At 41.9% G+C, this 21,788-nt stretch overlaps 1 protein-coding gene across 1 annotated transcript in view; it reads left to right on the forward strand.

Moving 5' to 3' along the window:
- The window catches only part of LOC101858745 (cyclin-G-associated kinase), a gene marked incomplete at its 5' end in the record, with an annotated part of 26,725 nt that extends 5,293 nt beyond the window's left edge, over positions 1-21,432 (forward strand). The window contains 21 exon segments of the mRNA XM_013089162.2: positions 1-48; positions 1,042-1,131; positions 1,402-1,537; positions 2,326-2,466; positions 3,446-3,605; positions 4,070-4,122; positions 4,923-5,071; positions 5,263-5,385; positions 6,168-6,301; positions 6,817-6,930; positions 8,324-8,404; positions 9,291-9,408; positions 10,531-10,610; positions 11,253-11,449; positions 12,451-12,630; positions 14,174-15,127; positions 16,439-16,510; positions 16,990-17,199; positions 17,907-18,052; positions 18,818-18,994; positions 20,210-21,432. The exon segment at positions 1-48 is cut by the window's left edge and continues 78 nt beyond it. Of these exon segments, the coding sequence (XP_012944616.1) occupies positions 1-48; positions 1,042-1,131; positions 1,402-1,537; positions 2,326-2,466; positions 3,446-3,605; positions 4,070-4,122; positions 4,923-5,071; positions 5,263-5,385; positions 6,168-6,301; positions 6,817-6,930; positions 8,324-8,404; positions 9,291-9,408; positions 10,531-10,610; positions 11,253-11,449; positions 12,451-12,630; positions 14,174-15,127; positions 16,439-16,510; positions 16,990-17,199; positions 17,907-18,052; positions 18,818-18,994; positions 20,210-20,311 (3,465 nt within the window).
- Between the last annotated feature and the right edge of the window lie 356 nt (positions 21,433-21,788).

The raw sequence follows: 21,788 nt of genomic DNA on the forward strand, positions 1-21,788 counted from the left end.
CCAGACTCCTCGTGGTCCGCCATACAGCGCAGCCTGGTGGAAGATGAGGTGAGTGTGTGGGTCGCCAACCGTTCTGTGACGCTGTGACGGACAGTGTTCTTTGGGGTTTATTCATTAGACAGATTGCTTTGGGGGGGGGGGGTTGAAGGTGGGTTTTTTTTGTGTGTTTTGTTTTTTTTCCAGAATTTTATTTTAAATTTAAAGTAAAGTTTGATCTTGGTTTATTATATTTAGTGTACTTGGCTAAGTGTTGTTTATGTAACAAAGAGCATTCTTTGGGTTTTATTCTTTCTTTTTTGGGGGGGGGGGGGGGGGGGTGAGGAAAATTGAAGCTTAAGGTGGGGGCTAGAAGGTTTTATTTGGCTGAATTCTACTGTAAATTAAAATTTTGTTTTATTATATTTTTTGTGGACATAGTATGGAGCTTAAAATATTACAAGGTTTGCACCAAACTGAATCGTAAGCTAGGATGTTAAATGTAAACTTTTTTTTATGAAGAAGTTTGTGGTATTTGAATTATTTACGTCCTTTTTTTTTTATAGCACTGACTTTGCAGTACTTGAAGAGATGGATGAATGATGGGAGAAAACCCAGATAATATTGTAGATTTTTTAAAAAGGCATCTGAGCAGAGAAATAAGTGGCAAAAACGATGATGTGGATATCTGTTTCAGATCTTGTATTTGGGAAAACAAACCAGGATAATGCAACTGTTTGTTTTTTTTTAAAGTCATCCAAGCAGAGAAATAATGGAGAATCATAATTGGCGATGTCTGCTTCAGATCAGGTGCCTGAAGAACGAGAATCAGGAGAAAGGATGTACAGTCACACACAGATTACACGAACATGGAAAACTCGGAATCACAGATAGATGATACAATTTGCCCTTCGCCAACTGATATATCTTTAATTTTTCGTTATTGGTTAGCACGAATTATGTATGTATCAAACACATTAATAAATCCCCTACATGTTAAGGTTTTTCATTCCTGACTGTATAGCCATCTGTTCACTATGTGTGTGTGTGCCGTGTCCTCCCCAGATCACCAAGAACACAACGCCGATGTACAGAGCTCCTGAGATGCTTGACTTGTACCAGAACTTTCCCATCAATGAAGCCTGTGATATCTGGGTACGTCTAGTGTGGTCTTGGAATTTTAAAGATCTTAATTCTGTAAGACTCTTACTGAAACTTTAAAAAATCTCTTTTTCTTCTTTTTTTTGTATATTACTCTTTAATAATGCCTCTAACCTTCAGCACTTATTTGACGTATTTATATTGCAAGTGCCATATAGAACTCTTACTAAAGCAAAACAAAAAAATTAAATAGATAAAATTGTGCTTCTGTTTCCTCAACCTGTGCGTCAAGCCTGGAGTTGTTCCTATTGTTGTTTTCCCCAGGCTCTAGGCTGTCTTCTCTTCAAGCTGTGTTTCTACGATCATCCCTTTGAGGACTCTGCCAAACTGAGAATCATCAATGCAAACTTTGTCATACCTGAGTCAGACACAGAGTACGACCTCTTCCACGACCTTATACGTGAGTATCTCTCTTGGAATGTTGTTAGGCTTATTTGGTGCAATATTCGAAAATATTATAATGTATATAAGATATTTGAGCACAGGTATTGGTATCGAGGATTTTTTAGATTTGGAAAATGACTGGGCCAAAGTTTGAAAACAGAAACGTAAAGATAATAATTTTCCCCAATTTTTTTGGTGTATTGTGAGAGCTGGTGTGCAAAAAGTGAAATTTGTAAAAAAAAATATGTGTAAAACTGTTGACTGGATGTGTTTTGCTTTTATTTTGTGGGTATGCAAAATTTGTTGATAAGAGTTTAATATTTTCAATTGTTTTTCTCCAAACTTGGATACTTCGAGAGTCAGTTACACAAAATTTCTTATAAATAGTTTTGATTTGTTTTCCTCGAAGTTTGGAATACTTTGAGAGTGAGTCTAAACAAAAAGCTTGATTGAATTGACTTTTAGTGTACACATGAACAAGAATACCTTATATCTTTGTGTCCTGGCGGTTTTTATCTCAATGTCAATGTGCAGGATACCTGTGTCTCTGTTCGGCGCTTCGCAGTCGCACGCAGGAGATCCTAGTGCGATTCCCGAGTTTGGAGAACTTTTATTGAGTATCTCGTTCTTTGTTCTGGGATGTTGTATCCCTCTCAGCCGGGGTTAGCCATGACAGGCAGGGTCGAAGCCCCAATACTTCAATGACCTACATTGTCAGTGTAGGTGTAAAAACAGGTACACGTCAATTTTTTTATTTCTGGTGGAGGATATATAAAGTTTGCCCTGTTTTGTTCCCCTTTCCAGGTGGTATGCTTAGAGTGAACCCGGAGGAGCGACCGGGCATCAACGACATCATCGACAGACTCCACGAGATTGCTCAAGCCAAAGACGTGAACCTCCGAGAGCCCCTGTCCTTCCCCAAGATGGCGTACGCCACCCCTCCCGGTCAGTCATCTGTCTGTTTGTCTCATTCCCACAGCTGCCAGCTAGTATGTTAACCCTACAAGTGTCTGGGTTAAAAACAATTTTTTTTGAAAAGTTGGCAGTTATACATTCCTGTTTTTTTTTTTTTTTTATTGTTTTTTTTTTAGATGAAATGAAAAAGAATAAAAACTTTATCATTGGAAGAAATTTACAGTGTGCTTTCACCAGATTCTGTTACCCAAAATGTACACACATTGCATGATAACAACACATCACATTCTCCTTCCCTCACCGGTTCACTCACTTCTTCCCTCCCAGACTTGTTCCCTCACTCCTTCCCTCTCTCACAACAAGCACATAACATGGTAACTCCATAGACAAACACAGGTAGTATACATACATGTAATAAGATATGAGAGTGGTCGGCTTCTTAAGGTAAAAATTACAGCATGTCTGTTTGCCTTCCACATGTTCTGATTTGTTTTTCTTCTTTTAGGCGTAACATTTACATGTACAATGAAAGTTAGCTTTTGGTGTGTGGGGGTCCCCCAGTATTTTTCTTATTCAGTCTCTTTTTTCTTGTTAATCAAATTATGTGTGCTGCATGGCTGAAACATATGAGGTAAAATGGGCTGGTGGGTCCTTTAGTATTGTAGGGCAAATTTCAGTTCCTTTGGCACCCCAGATACTGATATAGGTCCACTTCTTTTTTGTGTTTCCTTCTGTCGTTTCTGTCTATCGGTCTTACTTTGTACCTACTCTATAAATGGGAGTTATTTTGTTAACATGCTTCTCTTTACTAAAACAAACTAGTGGAAGTAGGAATGTGCTCTGGTGTAGTTTGCTCCTATCAAACATCTGTCATCCTTATCTCTCCTCTCCTCTTTTCTTTGTATGTTTCTCTCAAGTGACACCTCAAAACTTTGGCACTTATATGGCTTTATTTCATGGCAAGTGCAGTAAAACTCTTTCTAAAACTAACGTACTTTTGTGTCCTCAGACACCCCAGAGAGGAGACAGCCCTACACCCAGCCCCAGAGCCAGGCCAATGAGGGTGGCTTCGGTGCAGGGTCCCTGTTCAATTCTCTGAAAGGAGGAGCCGGGAGCATGTTCAAAAACCTCAAGGATGCCTCCAGCAAAGTCATGGAGACTGTGTCAAAGTAAGACTTTTGTACCTGTGTCAAAATAAGTCTTCTGTCTGTGTCAAAGTAGCACTTTTATACCTAGGTGAAAGTAAGACTTTTATACCTGTGTCAAAGTAAAACTTGTATACCTGTGTCAAAGTAAAACTTGTATACCTGTGTCAAAGTAACACTGTTATACCTGGTTCAAAGTAAGACTTTTATACATGTGTCAAAGTAAGACTTACTTATATGCCTGTGTCAAAGTAAGACTTTTATTCTTAAGTCAAAATAAGATTTTTATTCCTGGTTCAAAGTAAGACTGTTATACCTGTGTCAATACCTGTGTCAAAGAAAGACTTGTATATCTAGGTCAAAGTGAGACTTTTACCTGAATCAAAGTAAGATTTCGAGAAGTATCTATCTCATTTTGTAGATCCAGTTGTTGTTATTGATCCATTTTGTCAATGCGCCTAACGTTGGTTATTTTTCCCCCCTTCCAGCACCATCAACAAGACAGACATGGATATATCCTACTTGACCTCTAGAATTGTTGGTAAGCAGTTGATTTTATGTTTGTGTCGCAGAATGCTGAGTCTATAGCATCCTGATAATCTGATACTTAAAAAAAAATTTGTACAGAGAAGTCATCACATGTGTCGCAAATTGCGCAGTATCATCTGGGTCTGTTTATAGCATAATGATAATCTGATATTTATTGTTGTGAGTTTTCTACTTCTCTCCTATCATAGATCTATGTTCCTGTTTTCTCCTCTTTCTTTCCTTTTTTAGGTCTCTCTCTAGTAGTAGTAACACCTCTCTAATCTACAGTCCATATATGACCTGTTTGTGTTGCAAGTGCACTAAAACTGGCTAAAACTGAAGAATCGGGTTTAGTCAGAGTTGTGTATTTTCACCTGGACCTGTCTCTGTTTTTGCTGATATTTGTTATCAATCAGAGTTGTTTATTTACCTTCATGTATGTTTTTCATATTGTCTGTTTAACTTGAGTTTATTTACACTCGGGTATATTTTCAGTGATGTCTCTTTTATTCAGAATCTCTTATTTACACCCATCTCTGTTCTCAGCAATATCTGTTTTAAATTAAACACATACATGTACCCTTGTTTCTAAAGATCTTTTCAGTATGTTAGTGTTTTAGTGCCTATAAATGGCTGCTTGTTCTGTATGCTTCCCAGGAAGTTGAGGTTATTTCAGAATGCTCTCAGGTCTGCTGGGGGTCATAGTATAGATTGTGAAGCGCATAGAGCTTGCTGTTGAGCGGGCACTTGCGCTGTATAAATGCTATCTATTATTATTATTATTATTATTATTATTATTATTATTATTCCCAGTGATGTCATACCCTGCGGAGGGCGTGGAGTCGGCCATCAAAAACAGTATCGACGACGTTCGCTCCTTCCTCGAGTCCCGCCACCACGGCTGCTACGCTGTGTACAATCTAAGTCAGAGAACGTATCGAGTCGCCAAGTTTGAAAATAGAGTGAGTAGGCTTTTGAGTTCTGTTTTACTGTGGGTCAAATGGAGAATCGAGGGGGGGGGGTCAATTTGCCAGGGTGTCTATGTTTGTTTTGTTTTTCTTTCATTTAGAGTGTGAAAAGATGCTGGTTTTTTCTCTCTCTGATTTAGGATCCTTGTATAAAATAGTGACTATTTATTTTCCAATATCTCCAGGTGTCTGAGTGTGGTTGGACGGCCAAAAAAGCCCCTCCCCTGACCAACCTGTATGCCATCTGTAAAAACATGCACCTCTGGCTCCGGCAGACGCCCAAGAATATTTGTGTTGTCCACTGTTTGGTGAGTATTGTTGTTTTGTTTTGTTTTATTTTTTCTGTCTATTAATTTTACTGTTGTTGTGAGAAGTTCTGTTTTCTTTCTTTGTCTGTCTTTTTGTCTCTGTGTCTGTCTCTGGGGGTGGTTGGAGGGTGCCACTGGTTGGTCCTATTTCTTTACTTTCCCCCTGTTGTTTCTGTCTGTGCGGGTGGTTGGAGGGTGCCACTGGTTGGTCCTACTTCTTTACTTTCCCTCTGTTGTTTCTGTCTGTGTGGGTGGTTGGAGGGCAGCACTGGTAGGTCCTACTTCTTTATCTTCCCTCTATTGTTTCTGTCTGTCTGTTTTACTTTTTCCCCAGCACTATATGACTATTATTGTGTGGATGTTCTTCTCTTTACTCAAACAAACAAATATCTCTCTCTTTTTCTCTCTATGTCTCTGTGTGTATGTGTGTGTCTCTCTCTCTCTCTGTCTCGGTGTGTGTGTGTGTGTGTCTCTCTGTCTCCATGTCTCTCTCTCTGTCTCCATGTCTCTCTCTCTGTCTCCATGTCTCTCTCTCTCTCTCTCTCTCTCTCTCTCTCTCTCTCTCTCTCTCTCTCTCTCTCTCTCTCTCTCTCTCTGTCTCTGTCTCTCTCTCTCTCTCTCTATCTCTCTCACACTCACTCACATACACACTCACTCACTCACATACACACTCACACACACACACGTACACACACACACACACACACACACACACACTCAGACACACATTGTTGTTAATTGTTCATTCTATCTTAAGTTACCCTTTTCTTCTTGGTCTGCAGGATGGAAAAGCCAACTCAGCGTGTGTGATAGGATCGTTCCTGGTGTTCTGTCGTCTGTTTGAGAATGCTTCAGCAGCTATGCATCTGTTCACAGCCAGGAGATCTCAGCCTGGCATAGCCCCATCACAGAAGAGGTACATGTTGGTGGGGATTTGGGAGGGGTGGGATTATGGGAACTGGTGACGTGAAGGGGGGGAGGGGTGAGGAAGAGGGATGTGTGTAAAGGGGGGAGGGGTGTGTGTGTTGAGATGGATCCCTGAGATCCAACAATGCTCCTTCACAGAAGAGGTAAATGTCAGCCATAAAACAATAACAAAACCCCCAAAAAGCAACATGATCTCTCCTTGTAATCCCCCCTCCTCTGTAAATGCCCCCCCCCCCCCCAAAAAGAATAAAGCTGTAAACAAACAACCCCCCCCCAAACCCCCCCCCCCCAAAAAAAACAAAAACAAACCCAGCTAAAAAACCACCCCCCCCCTAAAAAAAAAAGAAAAAAGCTCAAACAACACCCCTCCCCCCCTCCACCCAAAAACCCAACGAAAAAACAACAAAACAAAGCAACCCCCCCAATAAGCAAAAAAACAACCAACAAATCTGTCCTCTCCCATCCTTTCACATCTCGCAAGTTTACCCTCATGCCTCTCCTCAGATACATAGACTACATCGGCCAGATGGTGGCCGACAGACCAGTATTACCTCACAGCCGGCCCGTCTTACTCAAGGCCTTACAGATGCGACCGCTGCCGCTTTTCAACAAGATGAAGTGAGTAAAAGACATTGCTGTTCTCATCAATTTAATAATAATTAAAATCATAATAAATAGCATTTGTACAGGGTATATCAAGACATAGAGGTCTTGAACATCTAGCTCTCACTGGAAAAATTGAAGGTAAACGAGGAAGGGGTAGGCTCAGAGCAACATACTTAGGGAACCTAAGCAAATGGCTAACGGGGAAAGATCTGGAAAACTTAGCTTTTTTAAGAGCGTCCAAGCAAAGGACTGAATGGAGAACCATGATCGCCGATGTCTGCCACAGATCTGGCACTGGATTATGATGATATCCCTGCTCAACAGCATGCTCTATGCGCTTTGCAACTATTATTACCCCAGCAGACCCGAGAATTTTGACTCAGAAACATTCCTGGCTTCCCGGGAAGCATACAGTGCAAACAAACACCAATAAACGAACTAGATTTTTCATTGTCTATGTCTATGGCTGGGTACCCATTCCCATGTGGGTGAAGTGAGGTGAGGAAAATCTGTGCAAAATGCCTTTCCCGTGCATGCAGTTTTGGGTCTCTGGTAGGGGTTCAAATCCACAACTTTTTCAGTTGTGGGCCGACTCTACTGCCTAACCATAATGACTATTGTGACCCGTCTAGTGACACCATACCTTTTTTGTTGACTTTGTTGCGTCAGTGGTCTAGTGATTAGGCTCTTGGATTCGCAACCGTAAGGTCGTGGGTTCGAATCCCATCTGGGGCCCAACGTTGTGTCCTCGGGAAAGGCTCTTTACTTCACACAGGTGGGAATGGGTACCCAGGTATAGACAGTGAAAGATCTTGTCAGTTTGTTAGTGTTTGAGCGCTTAATCAGCTGCTTGCACTGTATGCTTCCCTGGAAGCTGAGAATGTTTTTCTGAGTGTGCTATTGTCTGCCGGGATAATAATACAGCGTGAAGCGCCTAGAGCTTGCTGTTGAGCAGGGTTATGCGTTATACAAATGCTATTTGTTATTACTAATACTTGCACCAATGTATGTGGTGTAACAGTTAGGCTCATCGCCGTCCGAAGCAGAAGACCTGAGTCAGATTATTTCCATGTGGGAATGTTTGCATGTATTGAGCTGTTCTTCATTTTTACAGGTTAAAGAAAAAGCAAATTTAATTATGCACATAGGTAGAGATTTTGTTGAATGAATTGATCATGCAAAGTTACATGTAGTTTAAAAACTATATTTATTTCGGTTAAGATTTTGCCAAGATGTTAGAGTCCATCTGAGCGTGCAGTTTGGTAAAAAAAATTTAAAAAATACCACATCAAATATAGGTGTGCGTCGCTCAGAGCTCAGGCAAAAGGGTCATGATAGCCTCATGAGGTCAAGGTTCAAAAGGTTCGATGGTTGTTGAAAGGTGTGTACTATGTCCACTTGACAGGAATGGCTGCACGCCGTTTGTGGAAGTCTACATTGGGGATGAGAGAGTGCTGTCCACATCACAAGAGTATGAAAAGATGAGGTAAGTGAGATCTCCTATTGGGTGGCTGATAAAGCATGATTTTTAAAGTTTTTAACCTATGTTCTTCTTTTTGGGTGTATTTTATGGAAGTTTTGATTTGAAATGGGAGGGTGGGAGAAGGAGGGATTATGTGTGTGTGTGGGGGGGGGGGGGGGGGGGGGGAGACAAGACTGCAGGTCTGATTAATGAATGGAATATAGATTCTTGAAGTTGTTCATAAAAGTCCAGGTTTTTGTTCATGGATTGTAGCTACTGAAGGAGTTGATTGTCTAGAAAAGTGTCTATGTGAGGGTAAAGAAAGGATGCTATGGTTAGAAGTATGAGTACTTCTACCATACTTAAGACTTTAGATACTGTAGAGAAAAGAATGCTGAGTTTTCGAGTGAAAAAGAAATGTTTTGTCTCAACCAGTGTCTATGGCATAGTGGTTAGGCGCTTTGCTGTTGAAAGCAGGAGATCCTAGTTTGATACCTGGAGGAGGGGAGGGGGGTATTGAGTTTCCTGGTCTTTCTTCTGGGGTGTTGTATCTCTCTCAGCCTTGGTTGGCCTTGACCGGCAGGGTCAGAGGCCCGTTTCTTAACCCTATACGTACGCTCTTGGGTCATTTTGTACCCCCCAGGGTTGTATTTTTTACATTTTAGAATACTTCTAGTGCGAAGATCTCTTTGAAACTTTCAGTATTTCTCAAAGAATCATTTTGACAGACTGCTATGCAAAGTGTATGGATCGGATTAACAAGTAAATTTCCTCTTTGAAAAGTGGTGGCACAGAGTCACCACGTCGTGTATGGATACGATAGTAAAACAGGACATACGGATAGGGTTAAATGATCATTTATAAAAGAAATGTGTAATGACCTGTGTTTGTGCTTGCGTGTGTTCCACAGACAGATCACGGTGGAGGACGGGCGGGCCATGCTGCCGCTGAATACGTCAGTGGCCGGGGACATCACCATCATTGCCTACCACGCCCGCTCCACCTTCGGGGGGAAGATTCAGGGAAAGGTGCAGTTCTAGAACATTTGTTACCTTATTTTGGGCCCATTTCGGGTTGTTTAACACTGTGCTGTCACCCAGCCAGCAGTACAAAATACCCCATCTTGTCACCCAGCCAGCAGTACAAAATACCCCATCTTGTCACCCAGCCAGCAGTACAAAATACCCCATCTTGTCACCCAGCCAGCAGTACAAAATACACCATCTTGTCACCCAGCCAGCAGTACAAAATACACCATCTTGTCACCCAGCCAGCAGTACAAAATACACCATCTTGTCACCCAGCCAGGAGTACAAAATATCCCATCTGGTCACACAGCCAACAGTACAGTGGACTTAAGTGACCGCAACGGATAATTTTCACCGTCGCTTTATTGTGCCAAGTGACCGCAAAGTGTAAATACAGTCAAAATTGTCCAAGACAGCCGGCTATCCATTGTGGAGGAGAAAATTGGTTGTGTTAGTACAGCAGAACGTCTTGAACAGTGTTGGGATAATATTTTTTCTTACATGCAAAGTGGGAAATGGAAGGTGGACGTTTGTATAAAAGATTGCCATCGACGGGTGGCTGTTAAAACAGGCTTGACTGTATGTTGTATGAAATAAAGCTTAACAGTAAAGGTGTATTATTTTTGTAATAAAGTTTGAACAAGTGAATAAAATGTACAGATCTACCTGCATAATCTTCTTTTCAGCCCAGAATTGTTTTGGGAATAGACTAGCTCAAAAGCATACAGTACAGATAAACTTGCTTCTGCTTTCAATCTCCTACACTCTGGCAATTGTGATTCATTTAGATAAGATTGAGCCTAAAGTTTCTCCTGTGCCACCTTTTGACTTGAAAGCCTTGGACAATGTATTGAAATAAATCATGCTTTGTCGTAAAAGGGACAAAGAACTATTTAAACTACAATAAATCAGGTTCATATTGTCCAATCTCTATGTTTCTATGATTGTATATTGGATGAATTAAAAAATATATATGCCAATCTAGATATCGTAGGAATGTGTGAACATTTTTGCGAAAAGTCATTTCAATTCACTTCTGCACATACCTGGGCTTTTTTTTTTCTATTCAAACCTCAGTAAAGGAGGCCATGAAATGACTTTTGTTGTATTGTCTCTCCTCAGATTACCTCCATGAAGATGTTCCAAATCCAGTTCCACACTGGCTTCATCGCTGAGGGGTCAACAAGTATACAATTTCACCAGTGAGTGTTGTGTCCTTTGTACAGATATTGTGCTGCTTTAGCGTGAAACAAGAGAGAGTGGGATGCTTGGAGACATATGGTTCACTTTTCACTTTTGTTTTAGTTTTAGTAAGAGTTTTATGGCACTTGCAGCACAAATAGGTCATATAAATGCCGAAGTTTTCACTTTTCTGTAAAGCTGATGTGATATAGATTGTAAAGTGCATAGAGCTTTCTGCTTAACATGGATGTGTACTACAGAAATGTTATTTATTATTAAAAGTTAATTGTTGTAAAGTAGTATTTTCTGTTATTTATATTGATGCAGAAATGATCTTTAATTTTTGCAACTGTTTGGAAGATGATGCTAGTATGTCAAATTCCTTTTCTCGCCCCCTGCAGTTTGTATCTGTTTGTCTTGCTATTTCCTTAAACTAAAAGGCAGTTATTGTGTCGATGTGCTTCTCTTCACCCTGACAGACAATGTCGAAGCCTGCTTCCTAAATGATTTTAATTGTGTCAATGGGGCCGTAAAAATACCTACAGGAAATAAACAAAATAAGTGTTTCTTTATGGTATAGATTTGATAAAAGCTTCGATATAAATGTTGAGTAAAAAAAAAACATCGTTTACCTGACCTCTGACTTTTTGTAACCCCCCCAGGTACGAGCTGGACCAGTTAGACACGGCTGACAAGTACCCGGACATGTTCACCGTCGTCCTTGACCTTCTGGTGTCCCCGTCGGAGAAGAACCAGAGCGACCGGCGACTGCCCTGGGACAACTTCCCCACTGACAAACTCACACCCAAGATCCTCTTCTCTTCCAAGGATGAGATTCACCAGACCTTCTCCGAGTTTGGTAGGAACAGAACAGTATATTGTTAGTCTTTGTAGTTTAGAGTTTGGTTTGAAGTAAGGATATACGTTGATAACATTCACCAGAGCTTCTACGAATTTGGTAGGAATAGAACAGTATATTGTTAGTCTTTGTAGAGTTTAGTTAGAAATAAAGATGGTGTGTAGATAAGATTTACCAGACCTTCGCCGAGTTTGGTACAAACAGAACAGTAGTCTTTGTTGTGTAGACTTTAGTAAGAAATAAAGGTGATGTTTAGATGAGATTCACCAGATCTTCTTCGAGTTTGATAGGAACAGGGATACTATACTCTTTATAGTGTAGAGTTTGGTTAGAAATGAAGACAATGTGTAGATAAGATTCACCAGAATCTTAGTGTTTGGTAGGTACAGAATTGTATAATCTTTATAGTGAAGAGTTGAGTTAGAAATAAAGATGATGTGTAGATAAGATTCACGAACCTTTCTCAGACTCTGGTAGGAACAGAATAGTAGAGCCTTTGTTGTGTAGAGTTAAGTTAGAAATAAAGACAATGTGTAGATAAGATTCACCAGACCTTCTCCAAGTTTGGTAGGAACACGGATACTGTTTATGTCTCTGTACTGTAGAGCTTGGTTTGAAGAAAGGATAAGTCGATTATATTCTCCATACTTTCTCAGAATTTGGTAACAAGAGAAAACTATATTTTTATCTTTGCAGTTTTATTATTTAGTTATTATTTGTTTTACTTACTTTGTTATTTCCAGTACCATACTTTGTTTTGTTTGTTTGTTTATGATAGTTTTTGTGTGCTGGAGGGGGGAAGAGGGGGGGGGGGGGTCTGTATCACCCTATGTGTTTTGGGAGGAGGTAGAGTGCTTTACCAGCTTTTGTGTATAATGTTTCATTGGGGGAGGTTGGGGTTTTTTTTCTTTTGCAGGGGGGGGGGGGGGTCCCTGAGTGTTACCCAGATATCTGGATGTTTTTTCTTTTCTCCAAATCCCACATCTGTGTCTGTGTTCCAGGTGTGTCAGAGAGAGCCAAAAGCCGCTTGAGTCGGGCCTCCAGTTTTGACACGGAGTCGCCGCAACACGCCCCAAGCACGCCGGTCAAAGGTCAGGACTCGAGGCAGTCGGAGCAGCAGCGAGCCGCTGAGCAGAAGAAGCCTGCTGCCAACGGAATGTCAAGTTTTTTCACTACGCTAGGTGGGTTTTTTAATTCTTTACCATGGTGGTGGGGCTTCCCTGGGGGGATGTTGGGGGGGGGGAGATTGGTTTTGCCTCGGGGCAGCAAAGAACAACAACGGCTGTGATACTGTGGGTCATGAGAGGACTCTCAAGATGTGTAGGTCTTAGTTTAGTCTTAGTAGAATGTTTTACGGCACTTACAACACAAATAGGTCATATAAGTGCCAGAGGTAAGAGATGTTCCTTGAGAATAACATACAAAAAAAGAAGGAGAGATAAAGACGATAGTAGTTTGATAGAGAGAAGGAGCGAAACACACCACCAAAGCACCCGCCAACCACCCATCGTGTAGATCTGGTCTCCCAAACAGTACCAGACCATGTATAACTTAGTACAAAAATACAAGCAAACATGTCAAATTGTTCGCACATCTTGGGGGACAGAGGAGCTTCTGCACCTCTGGATTAATGAAGGAATGGTAAGCGGCTAGCCCAGGATAGGGAAAAGAGGAAAGTGTTTGTTCTTGGCCTATACCCTGGTCCAGGGTGAGAAAGGCAATGATGATGATAGTGGTGGGAGTAGGGGTCTGGGTTTTGGTAGTTGGGGTTTTTCTCCCTTCACATCTGTGAATGGATTTTTGTTGTTTTCGGTGTTATTGTTGGTGGTGTTACTGGGGTTTTTTTGGTGTGTTTGGGAGCCTGTCCTTTCGAATTGTTTGGAGCCTTGAAGAGCATGCTCTTCGCCAGGGCCACTGCCTCTCTTGGGTAGCGGTTGAGGCAGTCCAATCTCCCCTGAATCCTCTCCAAAGAGATGCCACCGCCGGACCTCAATAGCGGGGCATCTCTGCAGCCAGTGCTCCAAAGCTTGGGGCTCCTCGCTGCACAATGGACATATGTTGTTGCTGTTGAGTTCTACTTTTGGATGTGTGTGGTCCTTGGCGGGTGTTCCTGGTAGGTTACACTTCTTAACTGTCCCTCTGCTGTTTCTGTCTTACATTTTTGCTCCACTAGATAACTATATTTACGGCTATTCATTTCTCTCTATTCAGAGTGAGAATTACACCTAAGGGAAGGTTTTGTCAGAAGTAGTAAAAGAAAAAGTAATGTCGAAGAGAAAGAAAAGAAACAGACCACGACTTTTCCTCTTTTTTCTGCGCTGAGGCAGGAGGCTACGTTTAAGTTTTTGGTTTAGTTTTGTTTCATTTATGTTTGTGGATGGGTTGTTGTCGTTGTGTCAAGTGATTTCTTTATGAAGTCTTACAGGTTTGTCCTGAAGCAAGATGGATGAGCCATACTTGAAAGCTGACTTTATTAGACAAAAAAAAACGTCCGACTAGTTTGAGTGGAACACTTGTGACTGACGATAATACACAGGTGAACTGACACTGGACACAGTAGGACTGCATGACACACTGAATGACACAGCACACAGCTACATAACACATTAAGTGACACAGCACAGTTACATGAGCGACACTCACAAACACTGAGTCAGACGATACAGCAAGAGAAATATCACCGCAAGATTATCAATGTTTTTTTCTTCTGTTTTGTTTTCCCAGAATGGCAGGACGACCCCAGTGGCACGGGTGTGTCGGAACAAAATCAACAACCCACCGAGTCTCAGGTGGGCCTGCTCAACGACCAATCGGACGACGAGGACGACTTCAGCAGCCTCAGCCGGACCCGCACAAACGGAAACGACGACATTCCCGCAGGGTACGGGGTCCTCGCCGGGGAGCCGGAGGAGAGGAGGCCGGCCGCGCAGTCACCGGCCGAGGAGGTGGACTTACTTAACATGAACACGGCCAGCACCACCGCGAAAACAGACGCAGGGGTACGCGAGACGAGTGAGCAAATAGACTTTTTAAACATCGGCGGAGACCCGTCTAATGTAGATTTGTTGAGCGGGCACACGACATCGAAACCCGCGCAGCCGATGGCTTCACCGAGAGAGCCCGACCTTCTGGGGATGTCTGGCTCCGACACGTTTGACCCTTTCCAGCAGCTGTCTGCCGAGCGGGCACCATCCCCCGCCAAACCCGACCTCATGACTTCCAACACTCCGGCAGCCAGTAATGACACCTTTGACCCATTCCAGAATTTCGCATCCTCTTCGAATCAGCCGGCGTCGAGTATCAGCACTGCGCAGCCGAGCTCTAAATCGGGTGGTAATGTAGAGGACGATTTCTTCGCTTTTATGGAGGACCAGAGTGCAGGGAACAAAAATGAGGAGCCAGATTTGATGACCAGTTGGAATGCGACCAGCATCCAGAATCTGAGCAACCAGACATTCAACGCGCAGGCTGGCGCCGGTGCCCAGAGCGCCAACAGTTTGGGCGTCGGCCCGGGAATGATGCATAAGAGCGCCAGCACGGGCTCAGCCATGAACTTCCAGAGCATGATGGGAAGCCAGGGAGGTCGGAGTTCGCCGCAGATGGGCATGGGAGGCCAAGGAATGGGGGGAGGGGGAGGTATAGGCCAGGTGCCTAGAGCTGACCCTTTTGCAGATCTGGGTGAGTTGTGTCGTCATGTTCCATTTGTGAGGCGTGCTGACAAAATGAGTTGCTTCTCGCAATTCATGGATTAAGATATCAGCCTAAAATCAACGGTGTGGTCAAATTTATAAATTTTTCGCTTGATGCCGTTTTCAAGTTTGACATGTCTTCTACTATTTCATACTTATAAATTGCGCAAACTCCACCTATAAATTTGGCGTATCTATTTCCATAGGGATGAAATCCAAGAAGTAACTCATTTTGTCAGTCAGCAAGCCTCGCATGTATGTGCTAAAGTAGATTAAAATGTGAACATTTTACAGCCTCATTGACACTTGAGATCATCTCGGAAGCAGGCTTTGTAGACCCTGCCTGTCAGGGATCAACCCAGGCAGAGTAGGTACATCATCGTCCCAGCAGACAGGATGGAGGTGCAATGTAAAACACTTCCGTACTCGAGAGTTCAGGAATTGTACTCGCTGTCTCGTGCAGTGGCAAAGAGCCAAACCATTACGCCACTGCCTGGTTCCAGTTCTGCACTCACCTGTAATTTGTATTGTATATATAATGTGTGGGTTTAACCTTTTCAGGCCAGGTCACTTACATTTCCCTCACAGAGCGATGTCCACTTCAAAGCCAGTCATGTAATTTTACTGTAATCTATCCGATTGTTTCTAAAAAAATATTTTACCTTATTTTCTAAAGCTTCAAATAAAAAGCCATATAGAAATTTTGTTAATGTCTCAAAAAAAAAAAAAAAAGAAAGAAAGAAATGAAAGACACATTCTGTCTTGGCTGGGCCTGAGGAGTCAAAGACCTCAGTGTTACATGGGCTAGAGGGAAATGAGGGATAAAAAAAGAGCTAAGTGCTGTAACTGTTGAGTGACTTTTGTGTGCAGTTGCGATGAGCCTAACCATTACATCACAGAGCCAGGTTCCAGTCCTGTGTTTGTCTGTAGTTTGTATTGTATATCGTCAAAACAATAGTTATACTTTTGTCTTTTCTTTGGTATCTTATTTAACCTTTCTCTCATGACTTTTGACTTTTCTTATGTGTCTCATTTCATCTTTCTCTCATAGCCATTCTTGTTTTCTGTGTTATGTTCTTTCATATTTTCTGTCATAGCTGTTTTTTCTCTTCCTATGTACCTTACTTTATCTTTCTCTAATGGCTGCTTTTTTTTATGTTCTTTCATCTTGCTCTCTCAGCTGGTTTTTCTCCCCTGGTGTATTTTATGTCATCATTCTCTCCTCTTAGCCCTGCATTTTCTTTCTCATGTACTTTATTGGATCTTTCTGTGATGACGTCTCGTCTTGTCCACCACACAGGTAACTTAGGCAAGAATGCTTTCAAGAGTTCTGGACCCACCATGCAGCCCAGGGCTCCGGCACCAGCCACAGGTAATGAGAAATTTAAAAAAAAATTAATTTAAAAATAAATGAATGAATAAATGAAGAAGTAAATTAATAAATAAATAAATATTATTTGTACAGCGCATATCCTTGCTCAACAGCATCCTCTTTGTGCTTTTTTACTTTTATTTTCACCCCAGCCGACCCTAGAACACTCGGCGACATTTACAGCTATCCGGGTATTATGCAGTGTAAGGGGCTGATTAAGAGCTCAAATACTAACAGTCTTGTGGCAAAAACTTTCTGTTTTCTCCAGCATTTCTATCGTCTTGATCTGTTCCCTGTAAATGTGACCCGTGTAGTTCAAACTTGGTGTGAATTAGTACGAATTAATAGCAATAGCTAGCTGTTCAGTCCTTTGCTGGGAGAAGAATGAGGCTGAAAATGGTATAGCATTTGGGTTTGGGTTTTTTTTCTTCTGTTTCTTCACTTCCTCTGATTCTATCTCTCTCTGTGTCTCTCTCTAGTCCCAGGTTTCCAGCAGGCGGGCTGGGGCAGTCCCAAGATGCAGACGCCCGGAACATTCCAGGGTCAGTCTATGCCTCAGGCCCGGCCGCAGCAGTCTTCCCCGCAGCACCGACCGCAACAACCGCAGCAGCAACAGCAGCAGTTTGCCAAACCCAACTACACCAGCGTCATCGGTGGCCGGGAGGACAGGGGACCCAGGAAAAATTTTGGTAAGCTTTATTGAGTGATCGCCTCACCAATCGACTGACTGACAGCCCGCAGAGCTTTGCAGTGTTTTGAAAATATTGTGGGATTTGTAAAACTCGTTAGTTGGTCTTGACTTTGGGTTTTTTTGGGTTGAATTATTGGATAAACAGCATAAATGTTTGAGCGCAAACAACAGCGAGAGATAAGGGACTGGAGATTTGGCATGTGAGTCGCCGTTTGTTTTCAGCGGCCCGCCCCCGCTCAAGGACGTTTTCACGGGGCCTCTGCCCAAGGAGACGTAAACAGAAACTCGTGAACACAATGTAGCAATATGCACCTGTGAGTGGGGAGACCTGTACAGCTCGGCTCGCGCTGCGGTGGGCAGCTGATCATGATACAATCTTACAGTGTGAGGAGCTAAGCCAATGCCTGTTGATATATTTTTTGGTTTTGTTTTCTGTTTCTTCATTTTGTCTGACAAAAATTATATATTTTTCGTGGGTGCTTGGCGGGTGCTCTGGTGTGGTTTGCTTCTTCTTTCCTATGGAACATCTATCATCCTTATCCCCCCCTTTTTCTTTTTTATGTTTGTTACTCTCTTGTAACACCTTTAATCTTCTGTCGCTCATATGACCTTATGCAGTAACGAGCGCCATAAAACCTCTACTAAAAAAATTTTTTTTTTTTGGGCTGTTTGTTTGTCCCTCCCCCTCTCCTGCTCTCTGACCAGGCCCCAAACCGAAACTGGACTCCAGCACCTTTGACGACCTGCTGGAAGACCACCAGTTCTCCAGTCGCAAGGAAAACGAGCCCAAGACGATGGGCGACATGAAGAAGAAACAAATGGCGGAAGAGATGGACCCGGACAAGCTCAAGGTCAGAGGATTTTCCTTAGACTGGTCAATGAGTGGAGTTTTTTTTAAAAAGAAAAGCCTGCGTTCTGAATGGGAAACAGACTCGACAAGTACCTCGATAAAATCGGAGACTTCAGATGTTTTTTGTTTGTTTGCCAGTTGAAGAAACTAGATTCGATTTACATGATATTTGATTTTTTTTCTTAAACTTCTTTCCCATCAGTCATATGCAGCTTACTAAAAAAAGAAAAATCGTTTGAATAGGCTTAATAGTATTAATAGTATATGACATTTATACAGGGCTCAACCCTGATTAAGGAACACAGATTCTGAACACTTTACAAGTACAATAGCAACACATAAACGGTACATTGTGTTCTGACGAAATCAATTTATGTACGACAGAGTCTGCTTAAACTGAAATCTGTGGGACTGCCAGATTTTCTTCGATTTGGCAAGGTTTTCAATTTAGAGAAGTTGCTGAAATAGAAGGGGGGGGAAAAATCTTGGATTTTTTTTTCTTTCAGTTTACTGCTGTTTTCAGATTAAGTTAACCGCGTTCAGTTTAAGCAGACCCCACTGTATAATATATCTCTTTAATCTAAAAACAAAAATTATTTTAGCTGACATTTGAATAAATAAAAAGATTCGATCTCATTTAAACTACTGGGCGAATAATTCCCGATCGGGGCGGCAGGGCATGATATACGAATGCCCTTTTTCTCCCATTGTTGTAAGTTTGATTGATGGTAAAAGTAACGTCTGCTTGTTTCGCCGGTGCGGCCAGATCCTGGAGTGGACGACGGGCAAGGAGCGGAACATCCGGGCGCTGCTGTGCTCTATGGGAGCCGTGCTGTGGGACGGGGAGGAGCGGTGGAAGCCTATAGGCATGCACCAGCTGGTCACCCCCGAGCAGGTCAAGAAGTGGTACCGCAAGGCCGTGCTCTCCGTGCACCCGGACAAGGTGAGGGCAGTAGCAACAATAGGAAAACTCATACAATCGAAGCTGTCTAACAAAAGGGAAACAATGTCATGAATCATACAGTTGAAATTATCTAACAATAGGGAAACGATATCATGAATCATACAATTGAAGTTGTCTTACAATAGTGAAACTCATACAATCGAAACTGTCTAACAGTAGGGAAACAATGTCATGAATCATACAGTTGAAATTATCGAACAATAGGGAAACTATTTCATACTGTTGAATTAGGGAAGCTATTTCGTACCGTCGAAGTTGTCTAACAATAGGGAAACTGTATTAAATTCATGAATCACACAGTCGAGATTGTCGAACAGTAGGGAAACTATCATACAGTCGAAACTGTCTAACAAGAGGGAAACAATATCGTGAATCATACAGTCGAAACTGTCTAACAAGAGGGAAACAATATCGTGAATCATACAGTCGAAACTGTCTAACAAGAGGGAAACAATATCGTGAATCATACAGTCGAAACTGTCTAACAAGAGGGAAACAATATCGTGAATCATACAGTCGAAATTGTCTAACAATATGGAAACTATCTCATGAATCATACAGTCGAAATTGTCCATGAATGTGTCTTGTTTTTTCAACAATCTTTTCACTCGTTTTGTTCAAGTTTTCAATTGTGGGTGGTTGGCGGGTGCTCTGGTATGGTTTGCTCCTTCTTTCCTATCTATCAAACATATATCGTCCTTATCTCTCCTCCTTTTTTTAATGTTTGTTACTCTCCTGTAACACCTCTAATCTACAGCACTTATATGACCTTACTGCGTTGCAAGAAAAAGTGGGAAGATATGGAATAACATCAAGAGTTTAGCCCAAGATAGAAAAAGTTGGAAAATATGTGTTCATGGCTTACACCCTGACCTAGAGTGAGAAAGGCAAAGGCAGTGATGATAATGATTATGATATTATGTTGCAAGTGCCGTAAAACTCCTACAAAAACTTTAAAAAACTAAAATGTTTCGCCGGTGGTTGGCGGGTGCTGTGGTGTGGTTTGCTTCTTCTTTCCTATCAAATGTCTATCGTCTTTATCTCCTCTCCTTTTTTTGGGTTTTTTTTTGGTGTTTGTTACTCTCTTGTAACACCTAATCTTCTGCACTTATATGACCTTATTGTGTTGCAAGTGCTGTAAAACACTTACAAAAACTCCAAAAACTAAAAAGCTTCCCCTGGCCCTGTCCCCAGCTGACGGACGACCCCCACCAGGCCCTGGCCAAGCTCATCTTCATGGAGCTCAACGACGCCTGGGCCAAGTTTGAGGAGGAGGGATGCAAGCCGCTCTACTAGTACTTTCTCTCACTCTGGATTTGTCCCTGATGAACGAGTGGAAATTTCGCGATATTTGCTTGAGAAATGAGCAGAAGTTTGGTTAAAAGAGTCGGAATATTGTGATATTTCCTTGATAGATGAGTAGAAGTTTGTTAGATAAATGAGTTGAAATTTCGCAATATTTCATTGATAGATGAGCAGAGGTTTTGTTTTTAAAAAAATGAGTGGTAGTCTTTGGATACTTCCTGAATAGATAAGTGGAAATTTTGTAATGTTTGAAGGATGTGAAAATTCCCAGATGTTTTTCTGGCAGATGAGCATGGACGAGACTTTACATCTTGAGTTTTTGTTTTTTAGTGTGTGGAAATTTCGCAATATTTCCTGGATGAATGAAAGGAAATTTTGTGATGTTCCCTGGGTAGATGAGTATAAGTGAGAGGCAATATCCGGACCTTTCCTGAATAGATGAATGGGAATTTCCCGATGTTTTGATACCTGATTGAATGAATAGAAATTTCCAGATTTTTCCTGGAAGATGAACAGAATTTTTGGGATGCCTCCTGAACGGATAATGAAACCTGTAATTTTTAAAAACCCAACCCTTTAAAAAATTGCAGTCTAAAAGTGCAGAGAAAAGGATGGTCAATGTACATTCAAGCATTTGCGGCAAACTTGTTTTGCTATTTTTAAGTTATCATGTATGACTGAAATTGAACCACGTTTGACGTGTGTGAATGTCGCAACACATTCATGTCGCTTATGAGTGAGGGCTTTTTGTTTTAAATTTTTGTTTGTTGTTGTTGTTGCATGTGTTTTGGGGGTTTTTTTGTGACTGATACAAACCATGTCACGAGAGTAAGGCTTATATCTTGTGTCAGATTTTCACCGCATGTCACTATGTTGATATGTATTGATATGATATAATAATAATATGCAGAGCTGCCCAGCATTCAGTGAGATTATTGTGTCCCTGTGTGTAACTGTTAGTTTGTTAGTTTACACGTCCTGGTTCTTCAACCCCCTCATGTTTCTGACGTTTTTATGTATTGTTATAGATTTGACTGAGTTTTTCCTGCTGTTACAATGCAACAAAGTACAGTGAAGTCGTGAGAGTGGCATTATCATTACATGATGTTACTTGGACCCTGATTAATTGAATTGTTAGAACAGCTGTCGCTGTATGTGTGTGTGTGTATGTATGAAGTATTGGGGGATGGGCAGGTGTGTGGAGAGAGAGAACCAATGTGTGTGGAGAGAGAGAATGAGAGAGGACGAGGGTGTGTGGAGAGAGAGAATGAAGGTGTGTGGAGAGAGAGGACGAGGGTGTGTGGAGAGAGAGAATGAAGGTGTGTGGAGAGAGAGAGAATGAAGGTTTGTGGAGAGAGAGGATGAGGGTGTGTGGAGAGAGAGGACGAGGGTGTGTGGAGAGGGAATGAAGGTGTGTGGAGAGAGAGAACGAAGGTGTGTGGAGAGAGAGACGAGGGTGTGTGGAGAA

Source organism: Aplysia californica, unplaced genomic scaffold, assembly GCF_000002075.1.
Source record: "Aplysia californica isolate F4 #8 unplaced genomic scaffold, AplCal3.0 scaffold00885, whole genome shotgun sequence".
NCBI classification, from domain to species: Eukaryota; Metazoa; Mollusca; class Gastropoda; order Aplysiida; family Aplysiidae; genus Aplysia; species Aplysia californica.